The 18280-nt window shown below is 43.0% G+C and overlaps 1 protein-coding gene across 3 annotated transcripts in view; it reads left to right on the top strand.

Moving 5' to 3' along the window:
- BRF1 (BRF1 general transcription factor IIIB subunit) overlaps positions 1 to 18280 on the top strand; it is a 1219927-nt gene that overhangs the window by 566539 nt on the left and 635108 nt on the right. For all 3 annotated transcript variants that reach the window (XM_078660299.1, XM_078660297.1, XM_078660298.1), the window contains exon 5: positions 5998 to 6070. In XM_078660299.1, the coding sequence (XP_078516425.1) occupies positions 5998 to 6070 (73 nt within the window). The remainder of the gene's footprint in view (positions 1 to 5997; positions 6071 to 18280) is intronic.

Raw genomic sequence — 18280 nt, 5'->3', positions numbered from 1 at the left:
CACAATCTTCACAAGTGGGATCAAGTAATGGTGTGTCTTAAAACATGGGAACTAAAGTGCTGTACTTCACACCGCATGCCTCTTGACCACTATTTAGGTGTGCCTCTGTGTGTGACCTTTCTGTTATTGCATCCATACATATAATTCAACAGTGTACGTCTGACCAAAGGAAGACAGGCCCACTAGCTTTCCCAATACTTGTTAGTAGCATCAGATAGATAAATGAATAACAGTGATGTTATGCATAATTAAAATTGAAAATGTTTCAATTATGAAAACACAAGACTGTGAATTAAACATTGCTGAGGTCTGTGGAAGGGGTAGTGCTTGTCGGAGGTTCTCAATCACTTCAATTCTTCCCTTATCACCACTATCTTGAGGGGTGTAGTCTATGCGCCTTTTTTCTCCTTTGTTCTGAAATCCTCCATCTGTACATCTCCTTTTCATCTCTTTCCTATTCATCCCTGTCTTTTCACTTGCTGTACTTTTTTCGCATCATCTTCTCTTCACGATGCCCTTTCTCTTTCTCACACAATGCCCCCTTTCTCTATCTCCTGTCCTGTAAACACAGCCTTTTCTTCTCTTTTGGGTTGTCAGTATTTCAATAGCTATTTATATCTTCTTTAACACTTTCAAATAAAAAGTTAATTGCAGTTGGCACAAATGTGACTATTAACTTTGTGTGCTTTGAAGAAACCCCAATTATTGGATGAGCAAGCTCAACACCTTTGTGACCCACTGACCCGTACTGTGAGAAGCACATTGCCTTCAATCTCAACTCAATGCTCACTACACTTGACCACCACAAATTAATGTACACGCTAGAGCACGCTGTAGGCATCAAGAACTTGTTTTGTGCTTGTTTTCTTTTTCTCTCTCCAAAGGCAGCTACTAGTGAAGATGGGGAATTACATCTCAATGGAGACAGAGATACCTTGCGATATTCCCCGGGGCTCGATACTTGCCCTAGCTTTATTCAACATGTATCAAGAGCCCTGGAGTCTGCACCACGGTAACGTCATGCCAGTAACATGCACATATATCTCTGCAGGGGATTGACCACAAAGCCTGTCCTGTGGCCAACCCCCTTAAGACACCCAACCCTTGGGCCTCTTCCCCGAGCTGATATTGGCCCCGGCAACCCCATCCCCCGGGGCCCACTGATATATTTATCTGGGAGGGGGCACACAGCCCCACTCTCCTGCCGATTTTGGCCCAGAGGACACCATCTCCTGGGGCCCGGCAATATTCTAAAGGGGGCAGGCTGCCCCCATCCAGGGATTGTGTTCTCTCGGGGTCGATTTTGGCCCGAGGAGGGGGGGGGGAGGACACATGTGTGCCCCCTTTGCAATAGCGGCCAGGCCCCGGGGAATGAGTTCTCCGGGGCGGAAATCGGCCTGGAGAGGGGGCAAGTGAGCCCTCTCTGCGCTTGTTTTTTTTTGGGTTTTTTTTGTCGCAGATCTGCAAATTTGTTGCAAAATTTAACAAAAAGTTTTTGGACCCACAGTGGATTAGGGCTAGGGGGTCAGGATATTTCCACCCTGCACCCATGTGTATTTTTCCTTTTTACCTGGGACTCTGGCTTGATCCCAAGATGGCTGCCGTCACTTCCTGGTTGCAGTGGTGGCAGCCAGTCACATCTTGCCATGATATCCGACTGATCCGCAGATACTCTGCGTTCTTAACTAAAGGTAAATCTTTTTTTTTTTTTTTAAATTACTTAAATACTACCGAAAAGATTTATACCAAATTACAAAATGCACACTTTCTCGACCACGGTGTAGCTTTCTGCAAAATTTGGTGTAATTCTCTGCCCCTGCTTGACGAATCACCTGAAAACTTTGCAAACAACCCCTGAAGTGAGTGGCAAACTTGTTTCGAAAATTCCGTGAAGGTTCATAAGACGGCGCCAAAGTTCTTAGTAAAACAAAAAACGCTTTTCCTATGGGAACGAGAGAGAGAGATATGTATCTCTGTATATTTAATGCATGGGCTCACTAAGAGGATACTCATTTCTACAATTCAGTTTTTATAGCAATTAAGTGGTGGATATGCAACAATTTTTACAAGCACAGTTCCTTCAAGACTGAAGATCTTTTGTTTTTATCTAAGACAGGACTCCTTATTGTAATTGTTGCTTGTGGAATTCTATGAAGTCCAGGGTCTAATACCCATGCATATGGTTCGGATTTTGGTCTTTCACATGGACTCTTTGTCTTTGCATCCCAAAATTGTGTCCATAAGATTTTTCATTCCACTTAAAAGCACTATGGTCTGTTCTGCAATTCCTTTGATTGTCGTATTACATCATAGCAATGTGCATTTCTAAATCTTAGTGCTAGTGTCTTTGTAATGCGGTCGACATAGGGATTTCCCTCTTACAACATTACACACCTGAAGTGTGTTAAAAAAATGACTGCCAGTGTCCTTCATAAAATTAAGAGGTCTGATCGCATCTTGCCAGATTTAAATTCTCTTCATTGACGTCCCATGCAGAAATCTATTGGTCTTCAGGACAGTTTGTTTTGGGCATAAAGAATGTAGAGCTATTCAGTGTCTCTGTGCAGTGAGGCAATCAGAGGTGCTTATTTGACGGTGAGTTGTGAAGGAAAAGCCAAAGGATAAGGTAATGTTGCCAGAAATAGTGGTTTAGAGATAAGTAGTAGAGACTAGGATGATCCATGAGAAATGCAAGCCAGCCAGAAGGCATGTCTAACAGATGGAAAGCTTCTTATGGCTGTGCCTGCACTCCCTACGTAAAAGACGGTAGTTGTAGAGTGTGATGGGTCTCTGTGCTCTATGAAGGTCAACCTAAAGGAGGGGATACTTGTTTGAGCAGAGGTTAGACATTTCATACGTGTGAAAGTTGCTTTTGTGGAGTGGAGGGTAGCAAACCTCTGATTATTATTGGTCGAGCAAATGATAAGGAGTTAGGCAATTCATGAGCTTGGTAAACACCAGTTGCTCTGGGGGTTTGGAGAAATAAGAAAGTTGAGAGCCAGGGCACTAGTTAATGAGCAATAGGGAAAGGCAACTGTTGGGATTTCTTGGAGGCCTAGAAGGGAGGCTGGCTTGAAAAACTACTGAAGAGCAAGTGATGGTAAAAAGAGGAGTGGTAGTTAAACTCTGGAAGAGGGAGTAAGCCTTTTGAAAATTTGAGATCAGATCTGGTTAGATTGCATGCAGAATTTGTTGACCGATCAGAGCACAAAGTTAATTCCTAAGAGGGAAATAAGGTAGATGTGTGTGGATAGATCTAAGTGATTAGGTTCTGTGTGGAGTTCGACAAGTGTTTGTTGTAAAGTACGATTAGAAGTAAGGGGTGACATTTTTGATTGTGTTAGTGTCCTGGGTGGAAGAGTTGTGGTTCGCAACAGCTGCCAAGAGGGGTTGAATAAGGAATATGGTCAGATGTAGTAATCCGATTTAGTTAAGTTCAGTGCCTTTATGTTACAGTGCAAAACTGTTGATGTGGGGGTTCATGCACACGTGAAAGTGGGTGCACATCTGTCTTTAGAGCTCATATTGTTAGTATGATGCAAGTCAATGGGTATCGAGCCAATGGTGTTAACCGCTTAATCGCGGCAGCAATCCCGCCGCGGTGTGGCGGTTTAATTGTGTGGCTGGGGTCGCATCGGACAACAGACGTGCGCAGCACTACGGAGGTAGTGCTTGCGACGGCCGTTGGCCGACTGGCGCATGGAAAGGGTTAAGGTATCGACCACGCTGTTGTAAGGGGCCTGTAGGTAGGATGGTGTGAATGTGAGAGATCCGGTAATGAGTAACCCAACCATGCTGCTTCTGCGTGTTGTTCTGGATGCATTGGAGGGCAGTATGCAGGGCAGCACAGGAACCAGCAACACACACTCAGAAGCACCCATGTACTCTGATAATGGTATGTATAATCGTGCTTGATCAATGTGCTTAATGGCTAGTGAGGTTCTCTATTCATGTGTAGTTGTAAGGTGGTGTTACCGCTATAGGTGTAAGATGGCCCATTTTGCATGTGTGAGAGCAGAGAAAAACGTGTTGCTGAGCAACAGTGTGAAGCCAGTACAAGTGCATACCAGTTTACCAATACACAACCTTCCTGAAGGAATGTCACTGAAGCAAACTGTTTGATGAATATCTAGGCCCTGATTACGAGTTACCTGATACTGTTGGAACTCTGCATGTGGAATACTTATTAAAATGCGGTAACACCACACCAGTACTCTGCAATTATGACTGACACTCAATAGAATGTGGATTAACTATGTGGCACCTGAGTTACCAGTCGTGAAACCACACGTAATTCACAATGTTGTGGGGTTTATGGCATACTTTCAGCACCTGCCCTGAGAAGGTGTTCAATGTATGAAGGAGTCTTTGGGTGTGGTGGGGTGGGGGTTGAAAGGAGTATGGGATGGGAAAGGAAGCTAATTTCTGGCACATGGGAGCATGTTTTGCTACCCACTGCCAGGGAAGAAAAACTGGGAAAGAGGCATGGCAGCCACTGCAGTCAAAGTCTCATGCAAGTTTACCAGGCAGAATTACCCAAGGATGGCTCCTCCGCTAAGGCGGAGGAGCGTTGTCCGTCTGCAGTGGTAAATGGAAAAATAAAATAATAACAACGTTACCATTTTATTTTCCGTTGCTGCGGTGTTGCGTTAGGGCGGGGCGGGCCGGTGGCCCAGGGAGGTGGACTGGTTCATGCACACTAAGTGCGCATGACTGCTTGGCCTGCTGTCTTGGGCCGGTCAAACAGCCATGCGCACTTTGATTGTTCTCCACCATGCTGTTTTACACAGCCTGGTGATCAACATGCAAAGGCTCCCTGTACCTGTCTCGGCGTTGTGATTGGCTTAGGAGAGCCTGTGTGCTTTCGGGACTTGTTAGGAAAGACGGAGGAGAGACAGAGGCGGCTGCGAGAAGGTGTTTTTTTATTTTTATATATTATTCGCCCCTGCCCCTATTCTCTGCCAGCCACCACTGGAATTACCTAGGAAAAATGGCTGCGGGAACACCGACCCACTCATAATCAAGCAAAGCGAAATTCCATGCGGTAATTCCACTCTGCCTGACTCCTAATCAGAGCACTTGTTTGTTAAAGGGCTCCCAAGCTGCTACATCGCATCTGGGATAGAAGAGGTACTTGAATGGTCAGCCTGTGCTTGGTTTTCCCTGATGTAACCTGTTTGCCACATAACTGCTCTTAAAACAGATCACTGTGTGGACTGCCTTACTAAGCCATGGGAAGAACATTTAGCTGCCAGGACGTGATATCATTAAAAGAAATGTAATAGACACATCTAAAAGTTGCGGATTGTACATTTCACTGCTTAATACTCTTGCCTCAACATTGAAGTCTTGTTGTGTTGCATTGCGGCACTGACCGTTTGTTGTCTGTATATCCTGTTTTGTCATGTTACTCCCATTCTCCTATGCCACAAACTGGCTGACACAAGTACGGGTGTGTCTGTTAGTCACAGACAGGGCCACTGGAATTATGTGGTAGGAGAGGGTGACATTATGTGGCCGGGTTGAGGAAGTTATGCGGCAAGAAAAGGCAAATTGTGCTTCTTGATAAGTCACATTTGGTGTTAGTATTACTACTTTATTTTGTTATTTTTGCAAGTTAATACGGTCTAGGTATTGGTTGCACCTCAATAATACCAGTTTAACACCCAAATATAGTAATAAGCAACATAAATGAGATCAGTTAATCTTTGTAAAGGGCCTTCCACATGTCGCTTCGTTTTTAGTAACTTCTGAACCGTTTGAGCTAGAAATGCATTTTTCTTGTTAAAATTTGAAGATTATGGAGCAGATAATGGAGTATGTGGCAAATGCAGCAAATCTAAAATTATACAAAAAAACTCAGTGGCTGCACAATCTCAGGTCACAGATTTCAACCTTGAATGGCAGTTTCCCCCCAAGAGAGTGAGAAACGGACAATAGTGTGAAAATCAATGGTGTTCTGAAAATTAATCACCTTTTTATCTTTTTGTTTTTCAGGTGAATGTGTATGTGCTGGGAAAAACATTCCTTATTTTGGCCAGAGAGCTCTGCATTAATGCTCCAGCTATAGGTATTTGATTAAAGGTTGGCTTTACATACTTTGTGTACCACCCAAGCAATATAATGTCTTTAAAGTAGAAGCAGTATGTAGATGTTGTGTTTTTGCATTCAGGTATTAATGAATTATTGTTAATGTTTGCAGTGATCCATAAACTCCGGCAGTTTACCATGCTGTAACATTCGCAAAAAATCCACTGTAGGTTATGTTTAGTAATTTTTATATCAACAAAATGAGTACTGGGAGCTAAAAACCTTGGCACTGAAAAAATCAAAACAGTTTTGCACAAATAAAAACGCATACAAGGATGCATCAATCTGAACTAGCTTGTTAGGAGAAGGCGTCTCTACTACCTCCACTTTAAACACTTAACTTACCCCAGTGCCAGATTTGTGAAAAAGATAAAACCTAGCAGGAAGGGCAGACGTGTATCGCTGGAAAAGCAGGGCAGGATGGTTAAAAAAAGAATCAGACAAAGCATTGATATATGGTTTTCTGATTGATGCCTCTTACAGCAGGTTCATCACCTTAAAGAATATCCTTCCAGGTGTCGGAATAGTCCCGAAAACCTTTCCTCATCAGTCGGGCCATTGCCACTTGTTGGTGCCATGCGACGTTGGTCGCAACTCCAGTCGGACATCGGAGTGAGGCAACATACTGTGCGCTGGCGTCCGCTCCCGTTTATTCTGCTCCGCATTGATGTGGGTCTGGGGTGGGGTGGGGGGTGCTTTACTCATGAAATGACTGGGAATTTTGACAATGACTAAGTCCAATGTCCTGAAAAACATAAAGGAACGGGAGACACCGAGCTATTTTTGGCCAAGGCATGCAGGAATAGGCGCCAAGGCGATCGCCGTCACACTTGGGCAAGACTGCTGACTGTCGCCAAAAGATCTTCTGATAAAAAGCAAATAATAAGTGCCGCAGGCAGGAGAAATCCTAGTCTTCTTTGAGTAAACTATCCTGCTCCAGGGACCCTTCAGTCTTGATTGACGACGTTCATTGACGCTGCGTTCTTCCTCGTAGACAAATAAAATCTCCCTTCGCGGAACTTCTTCCAAGAGCTCAGAGATTCTCCCGGATGGAAGAATTGTTGTGCTCCGAATCATATACCCTTGCCACGGCCGATGAGGATTAGGGCTTTTCAGACATGATGATTCGGAGAGTGATAACTTTTATATTTGAGAGTCTCACTTTAGTGGCTTTCTTTTTTTCTTCTTTACAATACCTTAAGCGAAGTACAGATAAGACGATTCCTAACAAGCAGATTTTCCCCACCGGGTGATTGCAATTTAAATATATTAATATAGGGAATTGATTGACACTTGCCAATCGCTGTAGCGATAACTCAAATGATGCACTATCATGTCGGTTAATAAATGACCAACTTCTGATGGATACTTATAACACGGGTACCTCACCGTGAGAATACTCCCAGGAGCCAGACCGCATCTGAAGATTTTTAAACAATAGCTCTTGTGCACTGCCAGGTGGTGCCACATGGCTCCATGGTGACACTACCAGATTGGCGATGATTAAGGTGGGCTGTTTAAGGTGCCACCCATCTACGTTCGCAGCAGTACATTTTCTTTTGCACCCATCAACATGGATACTGTGCTTGGATCTCAACTTGTACGTCTTCCGACATCTACATTTCTCTGACCAAGTCCCAGGGAAAATATTTTTCCTGAAAACTACAGGATTCAATCAATGCTGTGACTGCAGGAAGGAGATGTCAGTTACAGACTCTCTGCGGTGCCTGGGATCTGGTCACAACTCAGTCATTTGAAAAGTACGCCTGGATGTGCATGAAGGCGTACTTTTTGGGGAGCAAAGTGAAGTGTCTTTGAACATAAGATGAGGTTGTGTTAGAAATCGCTGTTTCTCCAGGTTGTTGGGCAAGGCTGGTCTCGTGCTATATCTCGGTCTCTCTTGTACTCTAAATCTCAGTCCAGTTCAAAGTCCTCAGGTGAGTCAATCTCCAAAGCACATCACAAGTTCAAGAAGTCCAGGTAAAATTGGAGCCCCTTCTCGCCAGTCGAAGTCAGGCATGAAGCCACATAGTCGGCACTCCAGACTCTGGAGAGCCCTTCACCGGTGGTGACAGCCTCTGCTTGGCCCATCACCGGACTTATCCTGATGGCTGTCCTGACATTCTATTTCCCCCAGAATCCATGCCAGCCCCTTTCCGTATCGATGACAGTGCAGACTCTGTCAGCATCTGCACCGGGCTAATGCCGGTCTCTGAGCTTAAAACTGTCTGCCCGCGTCAGACCTAGGTTGCGCTACAAAATGACTGAGGCTCAGCTAGCCAGGATTGAAACTGCCTCCCAGCCTGTTCAGCTCAGATTTCGATGTAGCCTTAGGCTTATAACATGTTCCCCATGAAGGTGATTACAACGAGGAGAGTGACAAATTGATCCCTCCTCTCAACAAATGATGAATGATAAAGTCTTATTTGGAAGTATAGAAGGCAGGTAGAATCCTTCTCCAGATGCGACTTGATTTGCCAACTGGTCCACCAGTGGAGGAAAGTGCTTCCTTCGTAGTTGTGGTGTGCAAAGCATTGGAAGTCCTCGACGTACTGCTGCCTACTGTCGAGGATAAATCAAATTTACTGATACATTTCATCCAGCCACAATGCCTCTGCTAAGCTCCTTTTGCCTTTTAATTAAACACTCGCACACGCTGTCATAGACACTTGGTTGAAACCCATGCTCTGCCTCTCCAGTCAGTCAGCCTAACCTCACACTACACAGATCTGCCTTTTGTGACCAAACATTCCATACACAACAATCCACATCAGAAAGCCTAGCGGTACAAGTTTCGACCTGTAAAGTGAATACTAACGCTTTCCTAACAACCTTTCCGATTGAGAATCTTGAGTGCATTAATGCATTTGGGAAAAGGATGTTTCCTTCAGCCCGCCTAGCCATTTGCTCAAGAAATGTAGGCTCCATGCTGGGCAGTTACACCAATGAATTGTGGCATATTGTTAGCAACATCATGCCGGCTGTCCCAGAAGGCCAATGGGTAACTTTTGCCCAAACCTTTCAGGGAGGACAGGATGCAGCAAAGTGCGTGCTAGTCTTAATACTACTGACTTTATGGGTTGTGCCATGAGCCCCTCCACAGGTTTTGACACGTTTTTCAGGCTGGCCAATTGATCACTCTTCTAGCAATCTTGCTCCGCCTCACCCCTCGAAAGAGGAGGAGATACTCCATCGCTTGAACCCTTGTGCTTTTATGTCAATTGTACCTTGGACCATCGAGTGGACAGTGCACTACTTGTGGGATTCTTTGGGGATAAGAAAGGGTAAGGTTTTTCATAAAAGGACCATATTGAGGTCACTAGTTCTCTCTATGAAGAACTGCTACTCATTGGCCAAGAAGCAGCCACCAGAAGACCTGAGGGCTCATTCGAATCAGAACCAAGGCTGCTATCACTAATTTGGCACATGGAGTACCTGTCATGGACATCTCTCAGGCTCCAATGTGTGCATCAGTTCACATGTTCACGAAGCACTACTGCCTTGATAGTCCCGTCTGGCTGAGGTTCTGTGAATTCTGAACCCGTGGGTTCCATTTTGTGTATGGCAGCCATTTTGTGGTTGCCCTCACATAGGCCATGATTGTGGCTGAAACAAGTCTTTTAAGGACATGTAGACCTTAGCTTGAGTTTGTGCTGACTCCTGTTTGACCTGAGTGAACTGACCCTGTTGTCTGAAGCTGACCTTGTTAAACCAGTTCCTGCCCTTTAGCTGATCAAGATTGAGGATCAAAGCACAGGACATTGTATAGTTTGGTATGCACATACACACCCCTTATCTGTTTTCTGTTCCTTCTTTTATGGTCTGTTTATGATATGGGTTGTGGTCCTTTAATTATGGGTTTGTCCGGCTTGTGTAAGAAGGAATGTTAGGTATTTTGCATGCTTGCAAAAGCTAGGACTGCCCCTTACTTGTATGCTGAAGTTTGTATCCCTGAGAGCATATAAAAGGCCTCTGTTCTCTGTATTCCTCAGACTACCTCATTCAGTTGCTACGGCTTCTGTATGACGTGGCCTCACTTATTAAATTTAATAAAGATGTCTTTTCATATTTTCAGCTTCTGTGCCAAGTTCTTTTTATTAGTAAGTATTCCCTGAGATTGAAGATTACAGTTCTTCATGGCAGGAGAGGCAATTTGCCCGTTTGGTCCTACAGGAGATTTTGTTGTGAGCCATTCCACTGCCCCATTACCTCGAAACTTACTGCTTTAGGATTTTTTCACTAGATGGTCAATCTTCAGTTAGAAGTAGCCTTCAGAAGAACAAGTTACTTACCTTTGGTAATGATCTTTCAGGTCAATACTCTTTATAGACAGCAGATTCTGCACCACTCTAGCATATCCCAGTTTTGTGGAATGGTATATTTTTCCATACATAAAAGGTTCCAATCTAGAGCTTCGTAACACTTATCAGCGTTACCGTCAATTTTAGTGTTTATCACTGCACTAATCCGACGTGGGTGCCGGTTTTGCTACTTTCACCGTTATCCTGTCCACACTAATTGTAGCATCCACTTGCAGTGTTGAATACTTTCTTGACATTTTACTTACTATTACCCATTTTTTCTGAACCCGACCGGGTTGGAATTATCACTGGTGCAGGGAGTACACGTACCTTCTACCAAGACTTGGCCCTGAAGAGTCGGAGCCCACTGTTTCTCTGACGAAACATGTGTTGGCTGACTGTTCTCTGAACTAATATAAATTAAAAGAACCAAGAATACTACAACGAATATTGTCTTGATGTGTTTAGATGAAACATACTCTGTTTAGTTTGATTTCAATGTGTGCACAGGACCGTTGCAATTATTGTATGTGGTTGGTTCTTCCATTACAAAGTAAGGGGTTAGTAGGGTCACCCCTTTCCTGTTAGCACCATAAACCGATAAGCCTGTGTCCAATTGTCCTCCGTAAATTTGCAGTGCGGCACTTATTCCTATCCACTAAAACCCTAGTTTGTAGCATCAACATGGTGCATGTGAGATGTTGCTTCAAAGTCTCTGAAATCTTGCTGTTGGGAGTATTCATAAGATGCGTTTAACTAGATTATTCACCATAAACAGTGTAGTAAGCAGCCTTGTTTCTTCATTCCTGTGTATGTATATTTTACGCGTACCTGTATTCGCTGTAATTATGGTATTGTTCTCTCTTTTATATGGTAATTATCTTTACCTATTGTTTATTTGCACATCTTTGGTGGTTGAAGGTGAGTTCTGGAATTCAGGGGTAACAGCAGTTGCCTGTGGATTGCAAATTTACCACACGCTCTTGGGGTTGTGGGTCTGATGTAGCAATAACTACAAACTTGGTAACAGTCTGGTCTTCTCAGCCTTTGGGGTTTTGTTTCTGTGGCCCCTTACTACAAAGAGCTTTATCGAAGGTAAGTAACTCATTCTTTATGACTGCATCTTTTTCGTTGATCAACATTTAAAGTAACCAAAAGAAAAGCCACTTGATATGGTGAGCTCAATTAAATCTCACTGTCTCAATGACCATGAAATTGTGGGAAATGTTAACATGATTATTTAACCATCTAACTTTAAAGTGAAAGCTGCAAAAATGTGAAAAGATAGTGTGGGTAGGTACACATCGCCAGCCTATCACCACATCAGTGGTCTTTGTTAAGTTCAGGTACATCTGATAACCCGTTTAAAAAGTCACATCATAATCGGGGCTTCCGGTTTTATGGCATTTATTTTTTCGACATTTCCGTCTGCATTTATCCATATTTCTTTTTTTGCTATTTTTTTCTGTATTTTTCCATTTTTGTGTTTTCTGGATAAATGAAGCAGCAATGGGTATTTTTCCACATTTAGTTATTATTATTATTATTATAAATTCTTTATTCGGAATTTCAGGTTTAGAAATCCATAAAAGCAGTGTTAATACATACAATTTTTCAATTAAAAAGAATTTTCAGCATGAGGTTTTTTTAAAATACAATAAGTTCTAGTATGGAAAAATAATTTTTACAGTACAAATTAAATGCATTAGTTAATTATATTTACACATTTTTCCTGTGTCTAAATATACATTTAAAAAAATTAAGAACATAATAGCAGGTGGTTTCTGTGTCTAGGTACTGTAGGTATAGCATGGCTGGACGACACTGCTTAAAACCCCGAGATTTTAACAAAGACAATAACCACAGTTTACGATGTTCTTTGTAAAATTTACAAAACAAAGCTACATGTATAGTGGTTTGTACTGAAGTTTCGTCACAAGGACAGGGGGGTAGGGGCATGACCCAAGAGTTCCTTTCAGGAAAGGCTACTAGCCTGTGAAATAAGTTTAACCTGAATCTCGTCAGAAGGAAACGGTCAAATGTACTCATTTCAAGGTTTAAATAGGGCTGAATGGTAAGGGTAGTCTGGATCCTTATAGCGTGTTGGACAGAGGGCTTGCCCGATTCAATAAGAAGTCTCAAATTATCTAAATGACCCAGGGCCAGATCTTTTAGCTCTTTCTTGGAGATTTCACTAATATTTGAGATAATAAATCTCCAAACCTAGGTCAGTGAGAAAGTTCTTAATATAGGCTAGCCATTTTATTTTTTGAGAATGGTCCAATGCCATGGCATCTGCCACTATCCTTTTTGTCAACGCGTTTTTTTCCGAGGTCCAGATACGCCGCCATAGGAGCAGCGGTTGAATTCTTACCAGATCCTCAAGATATGGGGTGCCTAGTTCTACATGGCACGCATATGTTGAGGATCTCTTTGGAGCCATCAGGAGAAACCTAAAAAATGCATTTTCTGCAACCTGTAGGGCAGAGACATCTGTATGGCCCCAAACGCTAGCCCCATACAGTGCTGTTGACTGGCATTTGGCTCTGTATATTTTTAATAGTTCTAGGGGTGGGCGTTTGCCCAGTTTTTGTGTGAAGGAGACCAAGGCTGCTATGGCTCTCTTGAAACAATGTTTCCTGGCTTCAACTGCCGCCTTCCAAGTCAGTTTCTCATCTATCGTAATGCCCAGGTAACAATAATCAGGAGTAAATTCTATTTTTTGGTTTTTTAGCACTATTTCTTTGGGCTGTTTCCTCCCTGTACCTGCCGTCATAACAAAGGTCTTTGTCACATTTATGTGGAGATCAAGATTGCCCATAAACGAAGAATATCTGCTGAGAACCTTCTGGAGTTCACGAGGGGTCCGTGCCAGCAGGACGGCGTCATCTGCGTAGAGTAGAGCGGGAATCGGGCGTTGTTTTGCCTGTGGGAGGTCCTGGGCACCCCTCAAAAGCTCAACCTCCAGGCTGTTAGTATAGAGGGAGAATAAGAAGGGCGCCAGGACACAACCTTGCCTGACTCCACGCTCCACTCCGAATGACGTCGATAGCTCGCCCTTTGTGCCAAAACGGACTCTTGCGGAAGGCTTAGAATACAACTCCCTCAAAAAGTTTAAAAGTGGCAAATCTACCCCCATTTGAGACAGCACTGACCATAGTTTTTCGTGGGAGACACAGTCAAATGCGGCAGACAGGTCCACATAGACCATGTAGAGTCTGTCTTGCTTTGCATGTAAGTATTTTCCCATGATGATGGAGAGGTTAAGGGCCTGTTCCACTGTCCCGAAGCCCTCCCGGAAACCAAATTGCAAATCAGAGAGAATGTTTCTCTCCTCTACCCATTGCTGTAATCGCTCCAGTATTACCCTGCCTGCTATCTTGCCCAATGAATCCAACAGGGATATCGGGCGATAGCAGGCAGGGTCCTGGCGATTTCCCTTTTTAAAAATCGGGACCATCACAGACCGTGTCCAGGACTCCAAGAGTCCTTTCTTTGCGGCTGCCGTGCATGCCCTGGTAAGGATGGGGGCCCAAAGGTCTATATTATGTTTAAAAAGGTCTGCCGGGACTCCATCCGGGCCAGGGGCTTTTCCATTTTTAGTTGCTTTTAAGGCCAGAAGGATCTCTGGGGTTTCAAACTCTATTTGGATGGGATAGATGACATCTGGAAGTGTTTCTCGTTCAACTTCTTGGTTTGTTGCCCGCTTTTGGAAGATTTTGGAAAAGTGGGATACCCATTCTGTCTCATCTATGGCTACTTCAATTTTTGAGATCTTATCATCTGCCAAGAATGGGGTTCTCACTTATCTCCAAAATGCTTCACTGTTTCTTTCTTGGGCACTAGAGTGGAGTTCGTCCCATAGGGCCAGCTTTAGTTCCGCCTTTCTCTTCTTCCTTATTACAAGGTACTCATTTCTTAGGATGGCAATTTGGTGGGAATCCCTATCGTCTTTGTTTAGTGCTAATTTAAGTTTATTATGAGCCTGGGTGCAGTCGTGATTGAACCAGCCTTTATCGCTCCGGGGTCGAGTACTTGGTCTTGCTGTGAGTAAAATTTTTATTTTTTCCATGATTATGGAAAAATTACTGAGTACCTCCTCGTCCCCCGTCGTTAAGTCTAGGCATTTCATAAACTGGGGGTAAGTGGCTTTTATCAACTCTTCAGTGAGTTCTCCAGGGTTTATCTTCCCCCATTTTATTGTAAAACAGTTTAATTGGCCCAGACTTAAGTTGTTCTGAGTCAGTGCCTTAGCTATTATTTGGGGTAAGGACCGTTGTTGGATTAAGTTCAATTCCAGTTTAAGAACAGAGTGATCGCTTAAAATGTTTGGGATGACTTCAAAAAGTTTAACCCTAGTTTGGAGAGCTGCAGATATTAAGATGTAGTCGACCGTTGATGAGAACCCCCTTCCCACATAGGTTGGTTCTAAGTTGTTTGTGCTACCGTCTGGGGTGTTAACTATCTGGAGGTCCAGATCTGATAGAAGGTCGTTCATTAAGATACCATATTTAGTATGGGAAAAGTGAAAGAGGGAATTACCCTCCTCGGTCATCATCCCAGCACAGTTTTTCTCCAGCTTCTTACAATAATGGAGATTAAAGTCCCCCGCCCATATGAAGAAGACAGAACCCTTTTCACCTTTTTTTTCCCTTAGGGTAGATAGTTTCTCGTGTAGGTTTGCTATCGCCCTCAATAACTGTTGTTCCTCGAGATTATTATAGAAATTTATGAGGATAGCTTGCTCATTTTTGGGTAGGGAAAGGCTAAGAATCTGAAAGTTATCGTCCAATTGGATTGTTGTTATTTTTATTTGCTGGATGGTATTAGCTATATAGATATTTAAACCTCCCTTTGGCCTGCCTTTGGGTCCTACTAGGGCTGGGGAGAAATACGTCTTAAAGCCTAGGAGGTGATGTTCTGTCGGTGTCCATGTCTCCTGAAGGCAGACTATTTGATGTCTACCCACCATGTTCATGATGCTCCCATCTTCGATCTTTGGGCGTAGACCGGCGATGTTCCAGGAGACTATGTCCAGATGTGGGCAATCGCTCGCGGGGGTGTTATCGCTTTGGGTGTCAACACTTTGGGGGTTATGGGAGGTGTTGGAATTTTCTGGATTATTGCACCCAGGATCTGTTGGCTGTAGTGGTCAGTCTACTGACTCTAAGCCACTGTACCTGTTTGTTAGTGGGATTCCATTCCAGCCCTCCCATCGTGGTGGTTCTCTATAATTCCCCCTCTGATATGGCTCTCTCCACTCATCCCTTCCTCTTCCCCGATAGCGAGGACCCACTGTATACCACGGTCCATCATTTGAGTAGGTACCGTCAACTTTGGCGGATAAAAAAAGGAGAGGCGCTTTGTGCTGATCCCCCCCCATTTAGACTAAATTCCTCCCCTGAGCAAATATGCTCTACTATTCTGGGGTCTTCAAAAGTAATTAGGATACAGTCTCCCTGTATTGTTTTTTTCCCGTGGCCCACCCAGGGAGCTCTTCTAACCATCAGGATTCTTGCTGAACAGTAGGGCGGAGGTGGGCGATTAATGCTGAGCCAATGTTGGATTTTATTTTTAAGTGACCAGTTAGGTTCGGAGTTTTGATCCACCAGTTCTGGAACGCCAGTCATAATGACAACAAATGGACTTGCTTCTGGGGGAAGGGTAGCTGGGCGTGTTACGGCCATTGGTTGTCTCTCCCTCTCAGTGTTTGTTTGTGATTGTTTTGTTTTCGTCGCTATGTTTGTATTTTGGCGGGGAGTAATGTTTGGTCTAAGTGTGGGATTTTGTACTATGTTTTCGGTTGTTTTGTTCTTGACCACTGGGATAATTGTGGACTTGGCTACCGCTGCCAAAGATAAAGTCAGGTTTTTCGATTGGGGAGTGGGAGTTGAAGAAGGCAACTTAGCTGCCGCTGCTTTATGTGGCTCCTGGATTAAGTTAGATTTTTGGGTTGGTTTCATCAGAGTTAAAAGATCGCCTATCGCTGTTTCTAACTTTGTTAGTCTTGCTTGAATAGGTGAGAAAGTTTGTTGTAGCAGGTCACTAATTTTTTCTAAGAGTTTGGTATTATAATTGTGGTCTAACTCATTTAATTGTGGGGCGTTGGGTACTATTTCCAAGCTAGTAGAGGGTGTAGTATCGTGAGTGTGGTGTATCATCACCATAAGCCTATTCTGGTTTTCCAGCAGAGGGGGGCTAGGTGTGTTCTCTAAAGTTTCCGTTACGGATGCTATTGGTTTATCTGTGGTTATAACATTAGCTTCTACAGGTTTCTTTTTCTTTACTGCGCCCTCCCTCCTCCCTCTTGCCTGTCTTACCTCTTCCGGGGTGGGTTGGGGGGCTAGATCTGGGGTCTTCTCTAAATCGGAATTTGTTTGTGAATCCGAAAATTGTGTGACCGATAGGTCCACTGTGTTAGGAAGGCTCTGTCTTTTACTCCCACCCTCACTCTGCTTTCCCTCTCTATGGGAGACTGGCGTTCTTATATTTGCCAGGTGTCCCATAGAGGATCTTCTCGCCTCTAAGAGGTCTTGCGAAACTCTGCGTTCAATGAGTGAAATGCTCTGATCTATGAAAGAATTTGCTCTCGTGATGAAACTATCTATAGGACCGGTAAGTTGTCTATTTTTTTCTGCAGTTTTACTTCTGGTTCCCCTCGGAGCAATAACTACAAACTTGGTAACAGTCTGGACTTCTCAGCCTTTGGGGTTTTGTTTCTGTGGCCCCTTACTACAAAGAGCTTTATCGAAGGTAAGTAACTCATTCTTTATGACTGCATCTTTTTCGTTGATCAACATTTAAAGTAACCAAAAGAAAAGCCACTTGATATGGTGAGCTCAATTAAATCTCACTGTCTCAATGACCATGAAATTGTGGGAAATGTTAACATGATTATTTAACCATCTAACTTTAAAGTGAAAGCTGCAAAAATGTGAAAAGATAGTGTGGGTAGGTACACATCGCCAGCCTATCGCCACATCAGTGGTCTTTGTTAAGTTCAGGTACATCTGATAACACGTTTAAAAAGTCACATCATAATCGGGGCTTCCGGTTTTATGGCATTTATTTTTTCGACATTTCCGTCTGCATTTATCCATATTTCTTTTTTTGCTATTTTTTTCTGTATTTTTCCATTTTTGTGTTTTCTGGATAAATGAAGCAGCAATGGGTATTTTTCCACATTTAGTTAACTGATAAATGTATTCTAGCATTTGTCCAAAAGGTTTCAGCAGTGTGCAGTGCAATAGCATTATCTGAGAACACTTGCATTGTAGAATAGCATAAATTACTGTCGATCTGCACTTAATTAAGCAATCGGTTTTCTTTTTTCATCTCCCTTACCTCTCAATATGTACACCTCCTGACCTGCCACTTATGATTGACAGTAGAAAAAAATCCTCAAAATTAGGCCTATTTTCTGTTATTTTCTGTATTTAAAAATAAATACAGATAGAAAAATCGTTTTCTGTCTGTATTTATCTGTAAAAATCAATACAAACAGAAAACCGGAAGCCATAATCATAATATGACACACGCTGCAAGAAAAGTACAAAATTCAATTAGATAAATTAATGAATCACATTGACAACAAAAACACAACTATTACAGATGATATAAAAAACCTAATTTAACATTTCAGGAAATGTTTTGGTGTTAAAACGAGGATAAGATAATATCACCGTTGTTACTGCTCATTGAAAAAGTCCTTTCTGGGGGACCGCTTTTTAGGTCTCACATTGACAACAAAAACACAACTATTACAGATGATACAAAAAACCTAATTTAAAATTTCAGGAAATGTTTTGGTGTTAAAACGAGGATAAGATAATATCCCCGTTGTTGCTACTCATTGAAAAAGTCCTTTCTGGGGGACCGCTTTTTAGGTC

The sequence above is a fragment of the Lissotriton helveticus genome, chromosome 9 (genome assembly GCF_964261635.1).
Source record: "Lissotriton helveticus chromosome 9, aLisHel1.1, whole genome shotgun sequence".
Lineage (NCBI taxonomy): Eukaryota > Metazoa > Chordata > Amphibia > Caudata > Salamandridae > Lissotriton > Lissotriton helveticus.
Note: the sequence above shows the minus strand (reverse complement) of the source record. Positions and strands in the feature narration are given on the sequence as shown.